We start from the raw sequence: 23,354 nt of genomic DNA, 5'->3' as shown, positions 1-23,354 counted from the left end.
ACACACACACACACACACACACACACACACACACACACACACACACACACACACACTTTTAAAAAAGCACAATGTATCTGGAGTGAAACAGTCCTCATTTGATGAATAAATGACTTGCTTTTGAGTAATTTCCAGTATTTTACTGGAAAAAAATATTATTATTTATCTAAGAAGACAGAAGTAAAAATAGAGCACCTTTTTGAGTTATCACATGGTGTCTGGGACAAAGCTAAATGTAGACAACCTAAAATATGTAGAGAACAATGCAATTATATGACAAGGTAAGACAATGTGTATTTAAAAAGGTTTCCAAGTTTTAGAAAGAGAGAGACTCCTGGTCTTTCCAGAATCTCCAAGAATTCTAGCTTCTCAGTGTTTAATATACACACCTACCCTTCATTCATCAAACCACCAATGGCACACCACTCTTCAGTTTCACTGTGCTCTAGAGTAAAGCAACTGGAGTCAACTGTCCTGGATCCAAATCCCTTTGTTTGTTTCTTGCACTTGCTAGAGTGAGACCTTAGGCATATCCAGGAACTGAACTCATTCCTAGTTTTCTACATTATGGCATCAAGCTAAGTTATGCCTACACCTCTCAGGGTTGGGAAAATGAAATGCATTTGTATATTTGGAAGCTGCAAAGACGCACATAAAGAGTCTCCCTTCCAGCAGACTCTAGAATTCCTTACACATTGTTCTGAAATTACATGTCACCTTTCAGAATTACTACCAAAACCCCATTCTGTTCTCATTTTCCTATCTTTAATTGGCCTTGTTGATTCCTTGACATACCTGGCCTTGCATATGACTATTGTTTACTCTGCTGCACACATTAACAGTTATTCTGAACAGTGCTTGAATCTGTTTCATACATTTCTACTTCCTGGCTTACAAAAAAAAAATAAATGCTGTCAACTCAACCTTTCTATAGCTTGCTACCCTCAAAGGCTTTCCCCGTGTATTCCTGCTGGGTGCAACCTGATTGCTGTTTTATGGCACATAGCAAGACAACAGTTAAGACAGGATCCAAGACAGGAATATTGCATGCAGCTGAAAGGACAAAGGAAGCCAGTGTCAACAAATGCAATTACCAGATGTGAACTTTGGCCAAGAAGGTCAGAGCAAACACTCTTTTTAAGAAGTGCTTCAGGATCTTTAATACCCCAAAGTCATTGCAATCTTGGCATCACATCTTACTAGAAGAAATGCAATCCTCTAGGGCTCCGACCATGTGCTGTAGTATGGATCCAGTTTTACTGTGGGGGTCGGGTACAGCGTGTGGCTTCCCTAGCAGATCTCCCTGCTATTAAAAAAGAAGGCTTTCTGGAGAACTTATTTCATATAAGAGCTTGCCATTATCTAAGGGCGATTTAAACGAATGATAGCTGAAGTGGATACGTACACAAGCCACAATTTAACACTTGCTTCCAGTGAGGCTGCCTTGCCCTTCCCCTTAACACAGTGGGGGAAGAGTGATTATTTTCCAGTCCCACAGAGACGTGGAATGAGCCAATTGTTCTTATTCTGTCCTCACTTTGACACTTATTTCCTTTCCAATACAGGGCAGGTGCACTGGTTCCTGTGTTACATGGTGATGGAAATGAACTGGGAAGAAGGATGCTTTAAAAAGCAGCAGATGCCTTTATCAACCAAATTCAAAGGGAGAACTAGAGCTTCTCTTCTAGTCATCTCACCCAATTCCCTTCCAAGACCACCTCTGGGATTTGCATAATGTTATCCAGAAGGGAACTCAATTTGGGGAAACACTGAGTTACTCAATGATGATCATTTACATCTATGACAAAAATAATGGCATGTAAGCACCTGGTATTTAGAATGAGCCACTGCTAAACACTTTAATTGAATCTCTTTTCCAAGCAGCAGAAACTGTCAATTATCTTTGTATGTTCATCCATGCTGAGAAAGCTTGTGTCCCTTGAACCCCACATACTGGTAAGAAAAACTTGCCTTTCTCACACTCTACAAAGGCAAAGAAGGAGCAGGGGTGGGGGTTAGGGGTGAGTGTGGAGCGGTGGCACAAGCCTTTTAATCCCAGCACTCAGGAGGCAGAGGCAGGCAGATTTCTGAGTTCCAGGCCAGCCTGGTCTATAGAGCAGGTTCTAGGACAGCCAGGGCTACACCAAGAAAACGTGCCTCATAAAACAAAGAAGCAAACAAAACAAATCAAAAACAAGAAAGTAAAAAAGAACCATGGCTTGCCTGTTTATTTCATTCTACATCACTAGGTGTTGCTTTAAAAAAAAAACGAAGAGATATTATGCTCACAACAAAACAAGAACAAACCACTTATCTAGATTTTTTTAAGATTTCTTTATTTATTTTATTTATGAGTATACTGTAGCTGTCTTCAGACACACCAGAAGAGGGCATCCAATCTCATTATGGACGGTTGTGAGCCACCATGTGGTTGCTGGGAATTGAACTCAGGACATCTGGAAGAGCAGTCAGTGCTCTTAACCGCTGAGCCATCTCTCCAGCCCCACTTATCTAGATTTTTATGATCAGTTAAATTTCTTATTCTCCAGACTAAAGATGAATTGTCTGTCAATCTTTTCTGCTCTATCAGCTGTCTCCTCTGCCAGTCACTTGGTATTGACACATGAAGTATGATTCTTGTTTATAGCAGGTTTTGTTTAGGAAGGCTGTGACATTTGAAGAGGATGGGGTGCCAAGGTTCCAATTTGGCCTGAAAAGCGATTCACCAATATGTACCTTGTGCTCTCCTGCACCTACCCTTTGGTTGGTACTCACGTAGACTGCAATATATTACCTAGGTCATTCTGTTTTCTAAAGTATACAGATGCCTTGCTTCTAACTGAGTTGTGCAACTCCAAAGAGACTGTTTCTAATACTATTCTCCAAATACCCTGGCCAAATTCCTCTTCAATAAAACTTCTATGTCTGGACTTGATCCTTGTGCTCTTAACTCAAAGGTCTGATTAACTTCTGGTATGCTTGTTCTTACTATTCCCCATGTACCTTCTCTCATCGATGTTCTCCAAATAAGCCATGCCATTTCACACCTGTGCACTTTGTCCTGGCTGTTCTCTTAGTCTTGTGTGATCTTCCCTGTTGACAAGCTGTTTATTCTCATGGAATTATCTCAAATATCATTTCCTCCACTCATTCTTTCCTGATTCATGGAGCTGAATCTAATTGTTTTATCTGTACTTTCACTACACTTTCATTAGAAGAACCTGTCTTTAAATCTCAATGACCTTCTGCCTAGTATTGTGGTTGTTTGTGTCTGTCACCCCATATTAAGTCCAAGGGTTTTTAAGGGTGGAACTGTGTTTGACTCATGTTTGTGCTTCTTCGGATTCCCAAGACCTAACAAAGTACCTGGCACTCACTGGCCAAACAAACAATAAACATTTTGAGGCAGAGTTCAAATATTATGTGATAATTTACTGAACTGTCTGTATGTGTTCTAGCTGTTAATGAAGGAGCCTGGCATAGATCAGGAACTCAATACAGAATGCACAACATCTGTGCCGGAATAACTCCAAACATTTTTTAATGTCAAAGTTTTGGAGATTGGTTTGAATTCTTTTGCTTGCATGGAACCTTTGTAGGTCTAGCAGTTAGCAAGAAAATGAACTCCAAATCACTGATTTACCTCCAAGAACTTTAGCCACAGAACATGTTGCAGACCATTAAGAATGAGAGCTCCTGTTTGGGCAGTTAATGTCTAAAGCAGAAAGTTATTTCTGCTTATACTTTTAGTAGACAGACTAACTGGCCCCATTCTAAACATCATCAGAATGCCTGCCTTTCTGAGGGTTCCAGCAATAGGAATTTCTACCATAATGCAATCATACAACCTCCTACCATCCCAGTCTACCACAAGCCAGATTTAGTGTTTCCCTGCCAGATGCCAGAAACTCCAGAAGAATTACCTGAAACCCTTTTCCAGAAAAACAGGGGAAAGTACCTTGGAAGACTGAGACAATGTTTCTCCTGTCAGAAATCATAAATCCCATCCCCAGGATACAAGATGTTGATTCATGGTGTGTGTGTGTGTGTGTGTGTGTGTGTGTGTGTGTGTGTGTGCGCGCGCGCATTTTTCTGAGTCCTACGCATCTTGGAATGCATGCCATAGATATTCCGACATGCAAGTTATTATCATGACTAACAGAGACAAAGTTACCTGCTGGTACATTCCAGGTATGTTTATGTATTTCTCTGTCTAATCTGCTTCCCTCCAGCTGTCTTATGTGGGGGAAATGGGGATTTTCTCCCCCTCTCCCCCTGTGTTTTCTCTAACAACTGTGATGTCAAATGCAATTATTTGTGGAGGAATCTGCTATATGCATGGATGAAAGGGACACATGCAAATCCTCAACAAGAAAGGGAAATACCAGCTATCTGGAACTATGTCCCCAAAGCACGCTGCTCTGGCAGCGTCTGCTGAAGGCCCCCTGTGCAGATATTAACAAGCTGAACACAATATGACTTTAGGAATGCAAAAGAAAAAAAACTGTTTAACATTTGAAAAATCTCCTCTTCAATCTGAGGTCAAGTCAGCTAATAAAAAGCTTCAAAAACTTCTTTAAAAAAAAATAGCATGAATAAGCCCCAGATGTTCCCGTTCTCAGCTGAACTTTCCACCAAGTTATTTCATACCCTCTATTTTTCACAAGTGCAGCTATTTCAACCTCTTGTGCTGGCCTATCTCTTTCCAAAGAAAATTGCCTCCAGCCAAATTCCTTCTCCCACCCACAGTAACTAATTGTCCATACTGTTATTCATCTCTTTTTCTGAAGAAGAATTAAATTGGCAAGACCCTTTAGTACAAGGGTGGGGACCTTTTTTTTCAAGGGCCACTGACCCACAGAGGGAAAAAATCAATTGGGGCCACACACAAGTAAAAAGCTGCTGGACTCAGTTTAGTTTGTTTGTTTTGTGGAAGAAAAAAAAGTGTCATCTATTTTAGGGTGAAAAAAAGAAAAGAAGAGGGGAAGCAGAGCTCCATTCACAAGACAGAAGAAATAATGATAATAATAATAATAATAATGATAATGATAATAATAATAATAATAATAATAATAAAAGACTCCAGGTCTATGCTATCCCACTTTTAGGAATGGGTTTAAAGGAAAAGGAGTGTGACACAGAGAGAAATTGAGAACTCTATAACAAAGCCAGAATGGAGAGAAAGAACCCCAGAACTAGTGAAAGATGAACAGTGGGATATACACAGGAAGACGTGGTAAGCCCCCACGTTCATGTGCTACTTGCCTTAACTGCTTTTCTCCAACCTGGAGTTCCCTGTGCTGTGCCCATTAGAATATAAGTTATCACTGCCCTTTGAAATCCTTATTAACTTTCTCAGAGTTTAGGAATGGTCCTTTCTACACTGAGAAACAGCTGCCTTGCTTTCATTTGCTTTGATTTTCAAACTTCAAAGCCATCTCTCTTTTTTTTTTAAAAAAAAGTTATTTTCTTAAGACTGTCTGAAGGTTTTACACATGTGTAAAGACTGTGTAAAGAATGACTAAAGTCCCTGACGTTGCAGAGCTGTCAGATGGCCTTATCTCTAGCCTTTGAGAGATTAGCACTCTCTTATTCCTTAGAGCTTGTACATTATGCTATGAAAGCATTATTTCATTGATTTGAAGCCCCCGCCCCCACTTACTTTGCATCCTAAGTTTGGATACTAGTATATTAGACAATATAGGGTGGAGAGCACATATATATCTGTAAGGAAAGCAACATCCAACAAGCATAGCTCTTTGGTGGCTCCTTTGCTGTTGGACACTAAACTTCTGAATGATTGCAGCTTACTAGTAGCCCAGTGACAATGATGCTGCTTTCAGACTGCTGTACTAACTTGAGAGCTGTGCAGATATGCTACTGTACCTTGGACCCAGAATATTCCGCCTTCTATACTGCTGTCTGAACAATCATAGAACAACCATAAAATAGGGCAATGTCAAAAGAAGAGGAAATAAAAGAATGAGGGAGGTAAACTAGGGCAACCCATGGAAGGACAGACCATTATCCTACAAGTCTGAAAAGCTGACTGTTAATGGGAGAAATAGGACTAGAACTACAGACTGGCATGGTGGTGCATGCTTGTGTGGGAAACAAAGACTGGTCTTGGTGTGGCACAAAGGACCACAGAAACAAAGGAAAAGTAGCTCTGCAAGGCATTTATTATTATTATTTTTCTGAGGAAAGAGTGTACCAGAACCCAAACCAGGCTACCAAACACATTTGGCCAAGATGGATTCTGTCTTATTCCTGACATAGGTGATTGCTGTGTCTCATCTCATTGGTGGGACACAGCTTTACAATGTAACATTTGCTAACCAGTGTAGAGTAGAAGGGGAGATACTGGAAATATAAGCCCCTGCTGGGCTAACTACCTTTGTTAGAAAACCAAAATAAAACACATCTGTTTCTCATACCTGGAATCCTAGCTACAGGAAGGTAGGCAGTTCAAGACTTGCCTCAGTTATACAATGACTCTGAGGCCAGCCTGGGCTACACAATGACTCTGAGGCCAGCTGGGGCAATTTAGAGAAGGCCTGCCTCAAGATAAAAATTTTGAGTGAATTGGGACTCTAGCTCCATAGAATAGTGATGTCTAGAGTGTGTCTAGCCTGATCAAGACCTTGACTTCAGTCTCCAATATCCCTCCCACTACAGAAGTTAACACAATGGTGATGAATAGCACCACCACAAACATCGGCTCTGAACACTGGAACTAAGACGTTACACCTTCTCATGCGATCACCCTGTCTCAGCCTGCCACATTTCAAGATTATAACTGGGTATTACCATACCTGGCTACCATTACCTTTTATACTTAGCAATATGTGTAATGGATAGCTTTCTAAGGATAATAATGTTTTTGGAAAAAAAATTTTTTTTGATGACTATCTCTTACTCTTTGGTATAGGAGCAGTGTGGCTCACATAATACGTATCTATTTGGTGGATTGTTTAATTACTTTTACAGCTTTTTGTTTGTATGGTTTGTTGTTGTATTTTTTTACTATTCAACAACAATGAGAGTGACATATCCTTATACATCTTTGCTGATTGTAATGGACTTTCTTAGGGAGAAATCATTGTAAATGGAGCTGCTGGTAGCAGGCTTCTTCAGCTGACTTCTTAGGCAAGGGCGTTATTCTAATGATTCTTATTACCTCTTATTCCATGGATTTCAGAGTAAAAAGATAGGATATTGCGTTCAGCATTAACTTTTGAGCCGTTTATAACCTGAATATTAACTTTCTCATCTGTAAACGAGAACAATAATATGTTAATGATAGCTAGATCATGGGATAGATGTAAATGTGGTACTGGAAATATTGAAGCACAGTAGTGCATATTTTTTATTAACATCTATATATTGTTGAGATTTCATAAGCAGCTACAAGCATGGTGGTGCATATCCAGAATTCTAGCACTTGAAAGGCAGGAACACGGGCCGTGCTGGGAGTTTATGAGCAGCTTGAGCTATTTAGCAATCTCCATTACAATTTCCATAACAATAAGAATTAAAGAGCAGCTTTAGTCGCCTAGATGTCCCTGCTTCAAAGAAGGCTGCCCCATAGCATCCATAGCGATCCTTCTGGGTTTTTCGATTTAATTCTGCTGCTGTTTCAAGTTAGGTTGTGTGTATGGTGGAGAGCACGGGTTTTCAATCCAGTGTGTGTCTGGCTGTCACATACTTAGATGATATTTGACCCCCTAAATTCTTAAATGCAGACCATTCACCTGGTGATTATTTGTCATTGTGTGCTGTGCTGGGGAGCAGAGCGGACCGTGTTCTTTTCTTCTTCCTCATTGGGCCGTCTATAAATACACCCAGAGTGTGTGGGTCTCAATTGAACACTCTGGCGAGACACCAACTTTCTCAGGAAGAAAGAGATCAGTTGCATTATAACACAACTTGCAATTCCTTTCCAAATTTCTGGTGCTTTTTCTTTGGGAAAAATAAAATGAAAACTGCTGCTGTTCATCATTGCTAGCCAAAAGCATTTATAGATTATGGATTCTTTTATTGAAAATGAAGCATTCAAGAAGCAAGGCATGCTTTCTTAGAGGTTGTGGGGCATAAACCAATTGTACAGCAGCACATAATGCATATTATTGGCTTCTGACAGCTGCCTTTCTCTAGGTTATTTATTTTATTTATTATTTTCTATAAAATGTAGAGTCATAAGACACACATACACACAAAACTTTAACTTAGCCTGGGCATGGTGATACATGTCTTTAATCCTAGCATTCAGAAAGTCAAGGCACATAGATCTCTAGGTTTAAGGCTAGCCAGGTCTTCAAAACGAGTTCCAGGCTAGCCAGTATACCCTGTCTCAAAAGGACATTTTAACCTGCATAAAAAAATTCCTAAAAGATGGAAGTAGGTGGATATGAGACAAACAAAACAAAACACACATACACAAAACAAACAAAAAAAATCAAAACATGGAGGGGCTGTGGAAAAGCACTGTCTTGTAGCTAGAGAAGGTAGGAATCAAGGAAATGTAAGGCTTTTAAGTCTTTTTTGTACCAGAGAAAGTAGCTACACACACACACACACACACACACACACACACACACACACACACAAACTGGTCTGCATCAACAAAAGAAAATATATAAAGCAAGCTAGGAATAGAAATCAGGTTGTGGTAAAAGTAAACAAGAAAAGTAAACAAAGCAGGAAAAGGCAAGAAAAAAGGGCTATAGGTTCCTAGAAGCCAAAGTGAGGGCTGACTTAGGGGTTTTTCTAGTCTTTGTGCCCAATATGGGACTCTTGGTGAAAAAAGGCAGGCCTCCATAAGCATAAATGGCACAGGGACATAACAGTATCTCAAAAAGACAGTGTTACAGAGAATAACCTTAAAGCACTTGGTGACTGGCTACAGAGGATAGAGTATAGAGTTAGTGACATATACAGGGAAATGGTGATTTAATGTGAGTGGGACACAGTAGGTCCCAGGTTGCAGGAATAATTAAAGGACAAGCTGTCCTTCTTCGTGGATCCTATACCCTGAAGCAAGTATGAGAAATCTGTGCAATAAGGGAAGGTGTGCCCAATACTTTATTTACTTGCAAACAGGACTGCTTCTCAATTTCTACCTACCTACACATGAGTCACCACAGGACTTCAAGACCCAGGAAGACCAGAGTCTTGGAAATCAAAAGGGTGCATGAAGTTCTGTTTCATCTCAGCTGTTCAAGCCTCAATAAGCTAAGCTTGGGGTGAAAAGGAGCCAAGAAAATGAAAGTGTCTATTACTCAGGCTTTGACAGACAAAGTAGGTAGCTTGGTATCGTATTTGAAAGTGATAGAACAGGCGAGAGAAGAAGGCGTAGGGCATGGCTTGATGTCTCTGTCAAAAATAACCAACACACATTCTCCAAGTGAGAGTCAGAACAGGGAGAAGGGAGAGAAGACTGTTTATTTCTCAGTTCTTACTGAGTTAAAGAGATTCTGAACAAATTGAACCAGGAACTTACATGGAGGACATGGTACTATTCTAGAATACTTCTTAAGAAAGTGAAAAAAAGGAGTACTCTAGATGACTTTATTATTGTTGTTGCCAATTGAGTCAGTCTGTGCAGCCCAAGGCTGGTCTTGAACTTCCTGTGTAACAAAGAATGGACATGAACTTCAGATCCTCCTGCTTCTATCTCCCAAGTGCTGGGATTATAAAGCCTGTAGCATTACACCTGGCTTTCTACACGGCCTTTGTAAAGACCTAGAATATTAACATTATATATTAACATTAAAGGCAAACCCCCAGTGTAAACAGTTCTTCATTTTTAATGGCAAAAAGGATTCCCTGTGTGCTTGCTTCTGCTCTGAACATGTCTATACATTTCCTTCACCTAAATTTATTATTTTCTCCATGTGCAAAATATTTCACCTTGTCTCAATAGCCCTATTTTTTTTTTTACTGCATCAACTCTAATTCCAAATAATCTCAAGTATCATTAGCCCCCATCAGGCCAAATTTATATAACTAACTCAAAGATAGAGGAGATTAAATATATGATTCATCCTCATCATAGGGCAAGATCCCCCTTCTACCTGTGTACTTATAAAAGCAGATAACATGATCCATTTTCAGAATGCGATGGCAGGGCAGGTGTTAGACGTTCTGTCCAATCAGGGAAATAGGTGGGTCAAAACTGGAACAGAATAATTCACTTGTTCATACATATATGCGTCACCCTTCTGTGTGCCAAGCTGTTTTAGGAGCACACAGCTCAGTGCTGAGTAGTAGGACAAATCTCTACCCTTAAGGAAAGACTGTAATCCAGCTCTTGTGCTGCCCATCCTAAATGCTTTGTTGGTTTTCTTAGTATTGGATCTGATCAGCAGAGCACAAGTGTGTGCTGAGGCAGAGAGAAGAAAGCCTGAGTGTTTTGTGAAAAGTCAGGTCGGTTTGCTCTCTGCATATGCTTGAATAAAACAACAGGCAAGGTGCTGTATACCACTCTAGGGAAACAGAGCAAACTACAAGTAGCTGCTATAATTAGAAAAACGCAGGAGTTTTTTTTCAAATAAGGAAATTTGTTCTAAAAAAGGTATGGAGAAGGCAAACAGTCACTGCTTCCCTCTGGTTCCCCACGCCTCTTTGTGAGGCTGTCACGAAACACAGTAGTCTCTCCAACACATCTAAGCTTCCACAGTGGCAGCTGAAGAAAAACACGATAATCTCTCTCGATCTTTCTCACAGTTTCGGTAATTTTTGAGACTTCAGTGAATGGATGACACTCAACATTCAACATCCAAGGAGCCACTTTTAATTGGGATATTGATGAAAAAAAACCGTGTAACAAATTGATTAAAGAGTAATAGTTAACACATTCATCAGGGACTCTAAATAGCTCACTGTGAGAACTTCTTAAGGTTCAATGAGGAATAAATCTTTACAGGTACTAGGCTTTTCTTTTAACTTTGCGCTGTGGGACCTGGAGCAGCTACTGGTCTGGTTTGAGTGGGTTATGACATATACTACATTCTTCTGAGGCCCAAAACACTGCCTACTCCAATCCTTATGTCCTGGCTAACAGGTAAAGTGACAGGGCCAAATTTAGAGACAAAGCAGCTCTCATTCCCCAGGCTATTCCATCAGGCAGTGGAGAGGAAGGTTTAATAAATTTTAATGGCAGGCTTCACCTCCTTTCCTAGGAAACTCTTGCAAGATTAGCAAGCTACACTCAGGAGTGGACATTATGAAACCCTGACCTCTGTCTATATCCCTTTCATGTTCCTATCCCTTCAGTGGCTGTCACCTACCAAAAGAGTAAAAACCTTGGATTCCTTCTTATGCTAATCTATAGCCCCTGGTGTTTGACACACCTTCTCAATCTCATCTTTCACTCCCCACCTTCTCTGCTACTCCAGCTTGTGGCCTCAGCTCTCTAGCCACTCGTTTTACTGATGTACTGTCAGGTCTTTGAGCCACTGCTCATACCACATTCCTTTGCTGGGAAAATCCTTCCTTGCAATCATTATCTGCCAAAATTCTCCTTGTCTTTCAAAGCCTGGCTTAAAGGCTACCGATTTTTGAAGTCCTGTCTAATTCTCTCAGGAGGAATGAATCTTTCCCTTGTCTGGGCTAGCAGGACCTTACTTATGCTCCTCTTATAACACTAATACGAGGCTAGGATATTAGAGATGTAGGTATGTCTTATCATCTACCTTGAGAGAGATCACACTCAAGTGGTATCCATGGGTACTTGCCCATAGTGCTGGGCATAGAGTTGCTCAGCATTGGATGAATGGATCCAATTGGTGATGATATATCCACGTGAGACGATAGATGTGTATGTAGAGTGGATTCTGTATAGCCTTATCAATGTACATGCCTAGCCAGTCAAACAGCACCACATAAAACACAGATGCCTAATACATAAAATAACTCCTAATATGACAGCATATATGTATAACCACACTTTACTAGATGTTCTGCCTCACAGGCTTTATTTTGAAAGGGTGTCAAAGAAATGATTACCGCTTAAGTGACTTCCAAGAATGACAGGGAAGAACAGAATCCATGAACTCAAGGAGAAGTTCATTTCTGTGTTGAATCTCAACCTCTTAGAGTGAAAACCTGTAGCTTCAGCAATTTGCACTGAAAGTTATCTGATGGCAAGTATTGATCAACCAATTTTCCACACAATAGTCCAGAAACCAACAAAAATAAAAGGATATCAGCGGTAAGATAACCGCTTCCTGTTTCTGGGCTGGGCATCTTTGAGCTCTCCACCTCCTTCAAGAATCCATAGGCAGCAATAATGAACTGCCTTTAGCTTGGATTAGGCTTTTGTATTAGCTCATTAATGAGTCTGGATTCCTTCCCCATTTTCCATGGTATCCCAGGCAGAGACAAAGACTCAGGCAGCAGGGGGCAGCTTTCCTTTTGCCTGATAACAAGTGCTCACTAGTGTCTGTCTGTAGTTAACAAATTCCGTAGGTCTTTGAAGGTAGAGCCCACAGAATAGGTCCGGCCTGCTCTAAGCTCTGCAATGCAAAACAGAGCTTCTCTGCAATTCAAATAGAGCTCAGGAATTCGGGCCTTAAGCGGTGTTCCCGGCATCTCTGACATCACCCCAACAGCTGAGAGTGATGGTGTCTTAAGGAAAGCTCAGTAGCCCCAAGCCTTGTAAATTCTTTCTGCTCTGCTGGCATGTGAAATGCACACACACAAATACATTCTATGCTTTTCCAAATCATTCTAAATACCTCCTGGAAGACATCTGCCAATAAGGATCCCAGAGCAGCCACATTTTAAATATAGGAACCTCTCAACATCTTCAACCAGAGAACAAAATGCAAAAGGAATGCAGATTAACTTGCCATGAACTTTATAGCTCTGAAGTCTATTTGATACTACTGTTCCATGAAAGGCCCTGGTACGATGAAGATCAAAATGAGACTTCTGGATCATGTGCTAATATCCCTAAGCTGCACTCGGAGGGTAGCTTGCCTATTAATAGAGTATCTAATTTAGGGCAGAGTTCAAATTTGGGGGAAATCTAAAGAACTTGATTTAAACATGCACAAGTGTGCATGAATACTGGGCACAGAATACAGGGATAATTCACACACACACACACACACACACATGCAGATACCATATATAGTTCATGTATCAGCTTCATTTTCTCTTCAAGCACTTTGAGCCAAACTAAATTTTCAACAGTTAAAAAAAATCTGTTGAAGTCTGGCTAGATACAATTTTTCCAAAAATCTTTAGAATTTAGATCATTGTGTTTAGAATTTTAAGACCACAGAAACATTCCAAACTAGAAAAGACACAGTTCCTCCAATCCTGCACAAGTATCTTAGTGGTGATTCTTGACTTTCCCTTCTGCTAACGCTTCATACTATAATAATATGAAAGGAGACAGACACTAGCTGTAATTTATATGTACATTGCATTTCACTTTATACTGAGCATTTAAGACAGATGATAGTATACCCATTTCCCAGGTATTAGGAAACTGAACAACGGACAGTTAAAAAAATTCATCCAAGGACATGACTGGCAGCTGAGCACAGATCAATTTGACTCCAAATACACTAGCAAATACACTAGTGTTGTGGTTTCTATCTTCTCATCGTAGTTCTTATCCTGTACCAATAAGGCTTTGCAATAATGACAGGTACTACTGTAATAAAAACTTATTTTTTTTCCTTTTTTTCTTTTGTTCTTTCCTCCTCTGCCTCCTCTTTCTCCTCCTCTTCCTTCCTTTCTTTTGTGGTGGTCACAAGGCTTGGGGGTGGGCCTGAGAGGACTGGCAAGTGAATTTGACTAGGGTGCACGTTGTGAAATTTCCAAATAATTAATACAAATAATGTCTTAATAAAAAAATTGCCTTAACATTAAGAACAAACAAACAAAAACCCAAACCCTCAGGTAGAGCAGTGAAACTTAGTCTCCAAACAGTCCTGTTAAACTTTTAAATACAGTGAAGAAAATTTTCCTAGTCTCTACCATGTTTTTCCCATTCCAATATATGTATGTGTATATACACTTCTTCCCTGCCAATGCTGTCCACACCATCTACAGTACTTGCTAAGGGATTGCTCATACGTTACCTCTTCCACATTATCACCAAAACCAATGCTGTCTACGAAGTCAGCTTCCCTGTCACTTGCACACATGTGTTTGGGAATCTCCTTGGAATACTGTACATTTATCCCTGGAACTTTTCAACTCTCTAGCTTTCTCTTGTCATTCAGCCTGTTAAGATAGATATATTTGGCTCCCAATGACAATATCAATAATAGTTAATACTACCTTCCTGCATGCTATGACTGAATATTAATGACATGCCTTGCTTCTCTGTCTTCATCTAGCTCATTTGGTAAAAAAAAAAAAGGTATATGTCAATCAAAGTTAAGTTGAAAGCAAAGCAGCGAAGACCTCTCTCCAGGCTGGCATCAGTTTGCTAAGAAAATATTCTTTAGGTCTAATAATTAATTGGCTCTACATTGACTAAGGCAGGTTATCGCTTTACCAACATTTCCTGGCACTTGTTGAAAAAGAACTCACAGTTATTTCTGTCTAAAAGCATGTCTATGCCAGAACTACAGACCAGCAACACATGTTCAATCACATAGCTGTAAGAGGAAATGTCTTGATTTTCTGTGAGAGAGTCCACAGTGGCTTCTAGTTCATAATTATTATGAAGAACTGACGCTATCCAAGAGACTGACCCAGAACTTTGCTAAGATGTGATGTTAGGCTCTTTAGCTTGTGATTTCCACAATCCAATTTCTGCCTCTTAAGGTTAAGGATAGAACATTATACTGGATTCCAGATTTGTGGCTCTTCCTCTATTTGTTGGCTAGACTAAAGTATATTGACAGTGCTAGCATGATAATTGTTTTAAGACTCCTCAGTGCCCTAGGATGTAATTGACCTGAACTTAAGCATCATTTTCATGATATAACACAAAATATCTATTTTAGATTTATTTTTTAATCTTGTCACAGACTCATCTATACTACATAATGTTTGGGGAACAACTGAAAAATATGAGTTACAAGAAAGTGTCTAGATAAATTTATTAGGGAGAAAAAGAGATTACACATTAAAACTCTTAAAAAATACCAACTGAAATCCAGTGCATTAAATGATGGTGTTAAGCCGGGCGGTGGTGGCGCACGCCTTTAATCCCAGCACTTGGGAGGCAGAGGCAGGCGGATTTCTGAGTTCGAGGCCAGCCTGGTCTACCAAGTGAGTTCCAGGACAGCCAGAACTACACAGAGAAACCCTGTCTTGAAAAACCAAAAAAAAAAAAAATGATGGTGTTATTTTTTCATTTTGAATATTAGATGGGAGTCTAGTAGAAAAACTCCACTTTTCAGTTGCTATGCAAAAATCACTGTGGTTGCTGCCTAAGGAGATCCTATAATTAGAGATACAGGGTTGACTTTATTAAGACTTTATTTCCACTAAATACCAACAATGAGCTCATATAGAATATGGCCCTATGTCTGGTCATGTGTCAAATGCATTTAAAAGGCAATGATCAGACTCAACTAACCATGGGGAAGACTCCCATCTTAAAAAAAGAAAAGAAAAACAAATAACGGTAGGTGTGCTGGACTATGGCCGGATATTTTGTTGGGACAACTAACATGTGACTTTCTCCAGGGATGAGACTATGAAAAAGATCATTTTAGACAAGATAGCTCAGCACTCTTTATTTCCATTGGATTTTGTCAGAATTCTAATGACATAGGCAAGGAAATCTTGGAAGTGTTGGTCATCAGCTTTGAACATGGGATTTCACTTATCATTTCTAAAAGGAATAACGTTACCATCAAGCCAAGCATATTCTCTTGTCTGATCTCCAGGAAGTTACTGAAAAACACATGCACTAATTTTCTTGTGTGTTGTAGATATTCTGTATATTGAGGTAATGTTCACATTGGATTAAATGTTCAAAAGTTTTAAGAGCAGCCTGAGATTTTTATTGTTTTATTCAGAAGACTAATATCTATCTAAGAAGTTTACAACTAGAATTTCTTCATTGAAATAAGAATGAAAGACTCCCACATTCACCATGGAACAGAATCTGAATGCACTGTCCTAAAATAACTGAGTTATTTGGCATTTAAATCTACTGACTAATATGATGTTAATTTTGTCATCCTTAGAAGGGGGAGGAAAATCTTGAATTGTTAATGTATCCTGGAAGATAGAGGAACTGAGATCCAACGCATGCCAGTATAAAGATGACTGATTCTGGATGTAGAACAGAGTCAGTCTCTGCGAGAGGGTCCAGCGCCTGCGTAATATGTTCTCCTGAGTCTGCCTGCTTTGGGTTCAGTGATCCCTCCCCACAGAGACCACCTCCACTCAGTGTATTAACTATTCAACGGGTTTAATGAGTGAGGTGGTGGGTAATGAGGTGTACTTGTTATGAACAAACCTAGTTAATAATGTCTACAAGAGATAAATAATTAGCAAGCTCATGCTTCATGTCACAGGGCTTTTAGTTTCAAAGATGAACTGCTAAAGAATGACCTCCTGCCATGACCTGAACTGTACAAAAAAACATGCTTGTCTATGTACATTCTTATTTGCATTAGAAAAGACTTTGGGGGCAAACTAGAGTATACACATGCAACTACAATGACAAAAATGATAATAAATAAAAGAAATTAAAATCTATAGAAAATCGAATACGGTAAAATATAGTAATGAAGAAAAACTGTATCTCCCTCTGTTGCTGAATCAATCTATCATGGTAATGCTACCAAAACCATGCTACTCACCATTCCTGACTCATCTTCCAGTTTTGAATAGTTTAATTAATATGCAAGGACTAAAATACATGACCCAATTTGAATACATTTAATGCTGTATATCCTAAATATAGCAAGTAGTTCTTTTTCAAGAAATTTAATCTAAAATATTTGAGAATTCTCTTTGGTGCAATGTTATTAAACTGTAAATAGTAATTAAGATATTAAAAACACATGCTCCCCAAAGCCACCAGACATTGTAATTATATTTCAAGCTATTAAACAGAAAGACAAAAGATTTTTAAATGATAAATGTGCTGTGGAATGTATCAGCTAATTCCTGTTACTTTGAGAAATAATGTTTTGCTCCACAGAATCTAGCAGCTGATATTTAACGACTAATTTACACTGTCCTTTTGTGACTGAGAAGCCTCTTCATTAGCTTTTGTAGATACCCTGTCTCCTTTACCACTAACCCCGTCTGGTTCTATGTGGAAACAGAAGTTACTATTGTTCTGTAACACCATTTGTAAGTAAATAGTTATCCTAGATAGTGGGATATATATCCTAGATATTGAGATTTGAGGAAGGCCTTTTATTTAAATCTGATTTTCAGAAAGCTTAAAAAAAAACGAGCCTAGAATTCATGTTTAAGAGTAGCTTTTCTAGAAAGCACTGGATCAGGTCGTTGTTTTTTTAGCTATTGTCAGTTTTTATGGGAAGACTATGAAAACATTACTTGATGTGTTCCAATCATAACTAAGAGCCAACTCAAAGATTTGGAAAAACTGCATGCTAAGGAATGTACCTTCTCTGTTACTCAACAACTTTACAAATTAACTTATTAAATATTTAACATTCTATTTAGACAACAAGTGTCTTCATTGTACCAGACTCTATCCAGCATCTTAAAAATAGTTTGCCACGATTTCCAGAGAGAGATAGAAGTAGAGATATTTCACTGTCTGTTGTACATTTGATTTTTTTCCCTTTGGCCCATTATTTAGGGATTTGAGATGATAGCTCACAGATTCACCTATGCCACAGAGTGTCTGTATTTGTTCATCATACAATGTAGTAGGCAGTTTTCTAATGACTGTCCCAATTGGGATTCTGGAAAACATGCTTTGTCTTTTTTTGTTGAAGACTTTAAACCTTAGACTATAGAAATGTGTATATTTGGCCCTTCAAAATTGTTAATCCACACAAAGTAGGGGGCTTGAGATATTTGTACTCCTATTCACATTTTATATATGGATCCTAATAGTACCTTGTTGTTATTCTTCTCTTCATTTGGTAAGTAGATAAGTAGAAGGAAAGCTAAGAACAAAGCCTTGGAGTTTGGATCTCATTAGAGCATTCTAGTTTCTTCTTCTGGTAAATGCAAGTAACAGAGCCTATCCTGCTTTCCTCTCAGAGCATCAGTTTATCTAATGTACATAAGAGCGCATCTACAAACTGATCTGTACTGTGCAAATGTATGGTTGAATTATCATTTAGATAGAGTTAGATGGTTAGCATAATTCAAAGACAGGTCAAATATCTGGCCCTTGGGAATGGATACATAGTAGGAGTGATAAATACCAATTTTTTTAACACTTAATGTTTTATAGCTTGATGAAAAGAAGGCATAAGAACAGAAGAACTGGATAGGGGGAAGGGAAAGTTGAAGTTCCATCTGCCTGTCCTGGAAGGCTGGTGGGAAGGGAAGAACCTCTGAAAGGATGAGAGGTTACACAGTAGAAAGGAGTGACCTGGGAACAGGGTGTTTTATAAAGAGTGCAGAGCAGAGAATAAAGTCACAAGACTTGTACACAAGAGGGTGCTGGGTTAAAGCCTGACCTTCAGTCACAAATCACAGAATCACACGGCTGGAAGGAATCTTAAGAGGCCATCTCATCTACACCCCCCCCCCCCCCCCCGCCATTCAACAGGACATTGTAGCCATCCTAAACAGATGAGACTTTATCCTACTTTGAATGAGAAATTCTTGACACCAAATGGGCAGGTATTGACTGCTCTGGCCTCAACTCTTTACAACAGGCAGGAAAACAATTTCTGGAATTTCATTTGAGCCTTTACTGAAATGGGCAACATGATAAATTACTAGTTTTTCCTTGAGGACAATAACTTCTGTGGTAGTTTCAGTGCAGCAAAATTAGCTGTAATTTATAAATACACTTAAACAGAGAAAATGCTACTGACAAACTAAGTTAGAGGATCAGTTGCCCACAGCATCATATGGGTACGAAGGTATTATGAACATTCTTGGTATTTGTGGAGTCTTCTCTGCACATAGGAGTCTGGAGCAGAAACAAAAGTTGGTTTAAAAAAATATGGTCTAGTAAATTCCAGAACTAATACTGAGAACCAAGAAGGGTTCAATTCCTCCCCTAACAAAAACCAATAAATCCTCACATAAATTAGAAACTGGAAAAGAAATAAAAAGGACCTCATTTTCAATCGTGGGAATCTTACACATGAACTATGTGGCTTATGAGGAAGAGAGAGTATATTACACACCTGTGCCCCTTCCCAGGAAATGGGCCCAGGACTGACTGACCCTGAACCCATCCCCTCAAGGTTACACTATGGGACTGTCAATGTATAAATAATGTTACTTTATTCTCTCAGTGGGTATAGTATTTCCAGTGCTATCAACAGAAACCGTAATCTGAAAGGAGGCAGCTGAGAATGTCTGTGAAAGAAAAGTTGAGTTATTTTGGGAGATGCTCGTAAATGCTCTAATTCAACAGGATGGACACACAAGCCAAGATAGGAAGATATCTCTTCATTTATAGACAGAAAGGATGGAAAGTAACATTACCTGAATTCTCCATTCACATGCAAACATAGGCAAGTTAAGTTGATTCTACCTCCCTACTGCCAAAAGTTTAGGCCAATTTAGTCAGGCACTCACTGAATCCAGATGTTTGGCAGTATATAAGAAACAACATCTGGATAATTGATTGAATTTTCAACTATTCTCACTAGATGCTTGGCAGCATGCCTGCACCTCCACTAATGGCTCCTTGCCTCAGTTTCTCTAGCTATAAAGAGGGGATAAACGTTTATCACTTGGTGGGGATGATAAAATCTTTAAGGGTAATGAATTCTTGAAAAGAATGGTTCTATGAGAGTATTATATCTCAGACAATTCCAGGTTGGATGCCCCCCAACAAAACAACTAGTATTGAGAACATTCAGTGACTGAAATAATGTTACGTGCTATAGAAATCTAATGAATTATCAGTGTTAATATCTTTATCATCAAAATCAAAACTCTGTTCCTTTGCCATTTCCCCAAATAATCTCACTTATGTGTGCTGTTCATGTAAAGCAACACAAGTGAGAAGGAAAGAAAGTCTGGGTGGATGTTTGGAGCCAGAGCAATGGTAACAGGTAAAACTGGTCCATCAATGACAATCAATTGTTCAATGGTATTTGTATAGAAAGGGAAAATGTGCACACACTAAGTAATGAGTGGAGGGAGAAGAAAGGAATGCTGACGGTGAATCTGCCCTTTCTTTGTTTACCTCTCCCTCTCCTTGGATTACTTTGTGCTTTTGTGGCTGAAAGTTAGATGAAAGAAAAAATATAAGAGAGAACACAAGCGAGGTAACAAAGGAACCTACAGTCACATAAAACTCAGGGACCAAAGGAATGAAGTTCCCTTTCAAAGGTAAGTGCTGCCTACTGGGAGAAGCCTAAACAGCAGCTCCATAACTACCATTGAATAAAGGCCTGGCATGCAAACACAATTACATTTATGCATATGTATTATTTATGAATGTTATATTATGTACACACATGTGCTTTAGATGTGCTTGAGCTAGTCTTAGAGTACTACTGATGGGAGAATTAAAGCACTGATTTGCCTAAGGTTATATATTAAAAATACACGATAATATATACATATTTATATATTTATAAATATTGTATGTATATTTATGTATATATTTATACAGGCATATTTAATTTATATACAAATACATATGGATGTACATATAATATATACATATATATTAAAATACATAATTAAATTCAGACCCAACTTGGATGCAAATTCTGTAACTCTAGCTGAAGCCTTTACAAAAGGGCTTGCTGTAAATATCTTTGGTGATTACTAGATCATATTGAAGCCTATATATTCTCAACTTTTCCCCTTTTCAAGTGGATTCTGTCCACAGGTCTTTGTCTGAGATTCTTTTATGGCTGCCCCTCTCTACTTATCTTTACTTATTCTTCCCTTACACATGGTTTATAGCAGCTCTTAATATTTGTCCCTCCCAAGGCTCTTCCCCCTAGCCTAGCTCACCCTATGTTTCTGCCAGGTCACTCCAAACTATTGAGTAGCAACTCTCTACACGCTTTATCGTATATCACACTTTATCTTTCTTGAGGTGTTTATGCTTGAGCTCCCTTCCAGGGAGGCTGTTAAAACAGAGTATTACATTTCTTTTCAATCTCAGAAGTCCCTAGGACCCAGGAGAACACATACCAGGTATACCTTAAAGTCTGTTAACATCTATACTCAGGATTAGAGGCACAGTGATGGGCTCCGAAGTTTTGGTCTCACTAGTGCAGGATTCTGAGTAGACTTGCCCAGACACAATTAGTTGGGGTCATTATAAATAGTCTGAAGATCAATTCTGCCTTCACTCCTAGGTGAAGTGGCCACACTGTCTTTGCCTTGGTACCCTCTGAGACACATCTGGGAAGAATCACACTGCTGTGGCCATGTGCTTAGCAGCAGTAACAAGCATTTATTAAGTGCTCACTGAGCTCAGGACACTTGAGGAGACACTGTAAGAGTTCCTGCAAGTGTGCTTTCAGAATGCTCAGGATGCAATCGAAGTGAAATCTGCTACCATCAGAAAGCCCTTGCAAACAGTTTTCTCAGAATGCCAAAAATTCACTAATGTTCACACAGAAAATAAAATCAGGCTTGTATCTTCACAGTAACTTCTGTCTGTGCACAAATATTTTACTCTCATTAAATTCTTCCCAAGCTACAAATAGTAGCCAGTACCTGGGCCCTCCCATTCATGAAGCATGGCATGGCACAGAAACACTGTCACTGTGGCATATGGTAACCTTTCTGGTGGCTTTGAAAGAAATATGTGGCCACAAAGCAATCACAAGCAGATGGTACAACTCACATCTATTTGTGTCTTGTTGTAAAACTCCTGACAAGAGGGGGAAAATATGTGTATAGGTCAAGAAAATGAGAGGAGTGAGTCAGAATTTGGCAAAGGTGCTATGAAACTGGGCCTCTGAGATCTGCTGGTGGTAGTGAAAACTGATACATTCTCATTGGAAAGCAATTTGGAGACAGCCATTGAAATATTCACATTCCCTTAACGCAACAGCACAGTACTGTAAGAAAATAATCTATGATCAAGAGACAGTGCTACGGATAAAGAGACAGCTCAATGATGGAATGAAACTGGAATCAACTAGGATGTCTATCAATCATGATGAATAGACAACAGAACGTTGCACGGCCACAGCAAATGATTAATGGGAGCATGAGAATGTGTTGTCAGTATAGTACGGTTTCAAACATTTATTTGATGAAGCCAGACATTGTGACTATACCATTATGATTTCTCTCTTACTGCAATATCATAATAATTAAAAATAGAGTGAAAGATGTCCATTTTAGCAGGTAAACTCATTGAAGAAAATGAATAATGGCTGCTTCCCCACCTGCCTAAATATCAGTTTGAGCAATGAAAATCATCTGCCTCATATTGATTTCTTTTGCATTTCCACTTTGGTTGGCTATGACACATACCTGGTTAATGTGCTTCAGTTTGTCAATGATCTGGCTAACCACCGGCTCGGGGCCCTTCATCTTCAGCTCATGGAGGTTAAACTGATTCTTCATCCCATTCCTTGCCGCCTTCTGGCTGTATCTATAGAGAGGAAGGGAAAGAGAAAATTTGTCAATGAGAGTTCCAATCAAACAGACTGAGTCCATTGGGTACCAACAAGGCAACTGACTATAAATTCTCTCCTGCCTTATAGAACATGAGATGGAAGCACTGTGCTAGGGGAAGTTCAAGGTAAGGACTAGCTCTGTATGTGCTTCCTACTCATTTGAAGGAGAAAGAACTTCCCATGCTCTCTACCTTTGCCTTCCACTCATACTCCTCACAACTTCCTGTGGACCCCACAGGAGCTGTTTTTCTGTTCAGGGAGCTTTTTCAACCAGATGCAGCATACATTATGCCTGCTAGCTTGCCTCCATGTTCTCCCCTGGAAGAGAAAGTCACGGCTCAGGAGAGGCTTGTTGACTTTGTTCTGTGTGGGGAATCACAAGCTTTGCTTTTGAGCTGGAGGATATATTAAGGTCTCTATGGATGTCCGCATCAGGATGAGCAGGGCGAAGATTTATAATCTAAGGCCATTCATTCTACCTTTCATCCCCAGTGTCAGGCTTTTCTGGCTTCAACCGGAACAGTGATTCTCACTTGATTGAACATTTTTCTGTACCCACGGTTCCAGATCTTAATTTTAACACAAATTGGAATCCTGTCGTACATCCTTATTTGTATCATTTTCTGTCCTAATACCTATACATACTCC

At 39.3% G+C, this 23,354-nt stretch overlaps 1 protein-coding gene across 1 annotated transcript in view; it reads right to left on the bottom strand.

The window, feature by feature from the left end:
* Gpc3 (glypican 3) overlaps window positions 1-23,354 on the bottom strand; it is a 340,192-nt gene that overhangs the window by 66,924 nt on the left and 249,914 nt on the right. The window contains exon 6 of the mRNA XM_028764986.1: window positions 22,561-22,681. Coding sequence (XP_028620819.1) covers window positions 22,561-22,681 — 121 coding nt within the window. The remainder of the gene's footprint in view (window positions 1-22,560; window positions 22,682-23,354) is intronic.

The sequence above is a fragment of the Grammomys surdaster genome, unplaced genomic scaffold (genome assembly GCF_004785775.1).
Source record: "Grammomys surdaster isolate TR1022 unplaced genomic scaffold, NIH_TR_1.0 147, whole genome shotgun sequence".
Taxonomy (NCBI): domain Eukaryota; kingdom Metazoa; phylum Chordata; class Mammalia; order Rodentia; family Muridae; genus Grammomys; species Grammomys surdaster.
The sequence above is the reverse complement of the archived record's forward strand: the minus strand, read 5'-3'. Positions and strand labels throughout refer to the sequence as shown.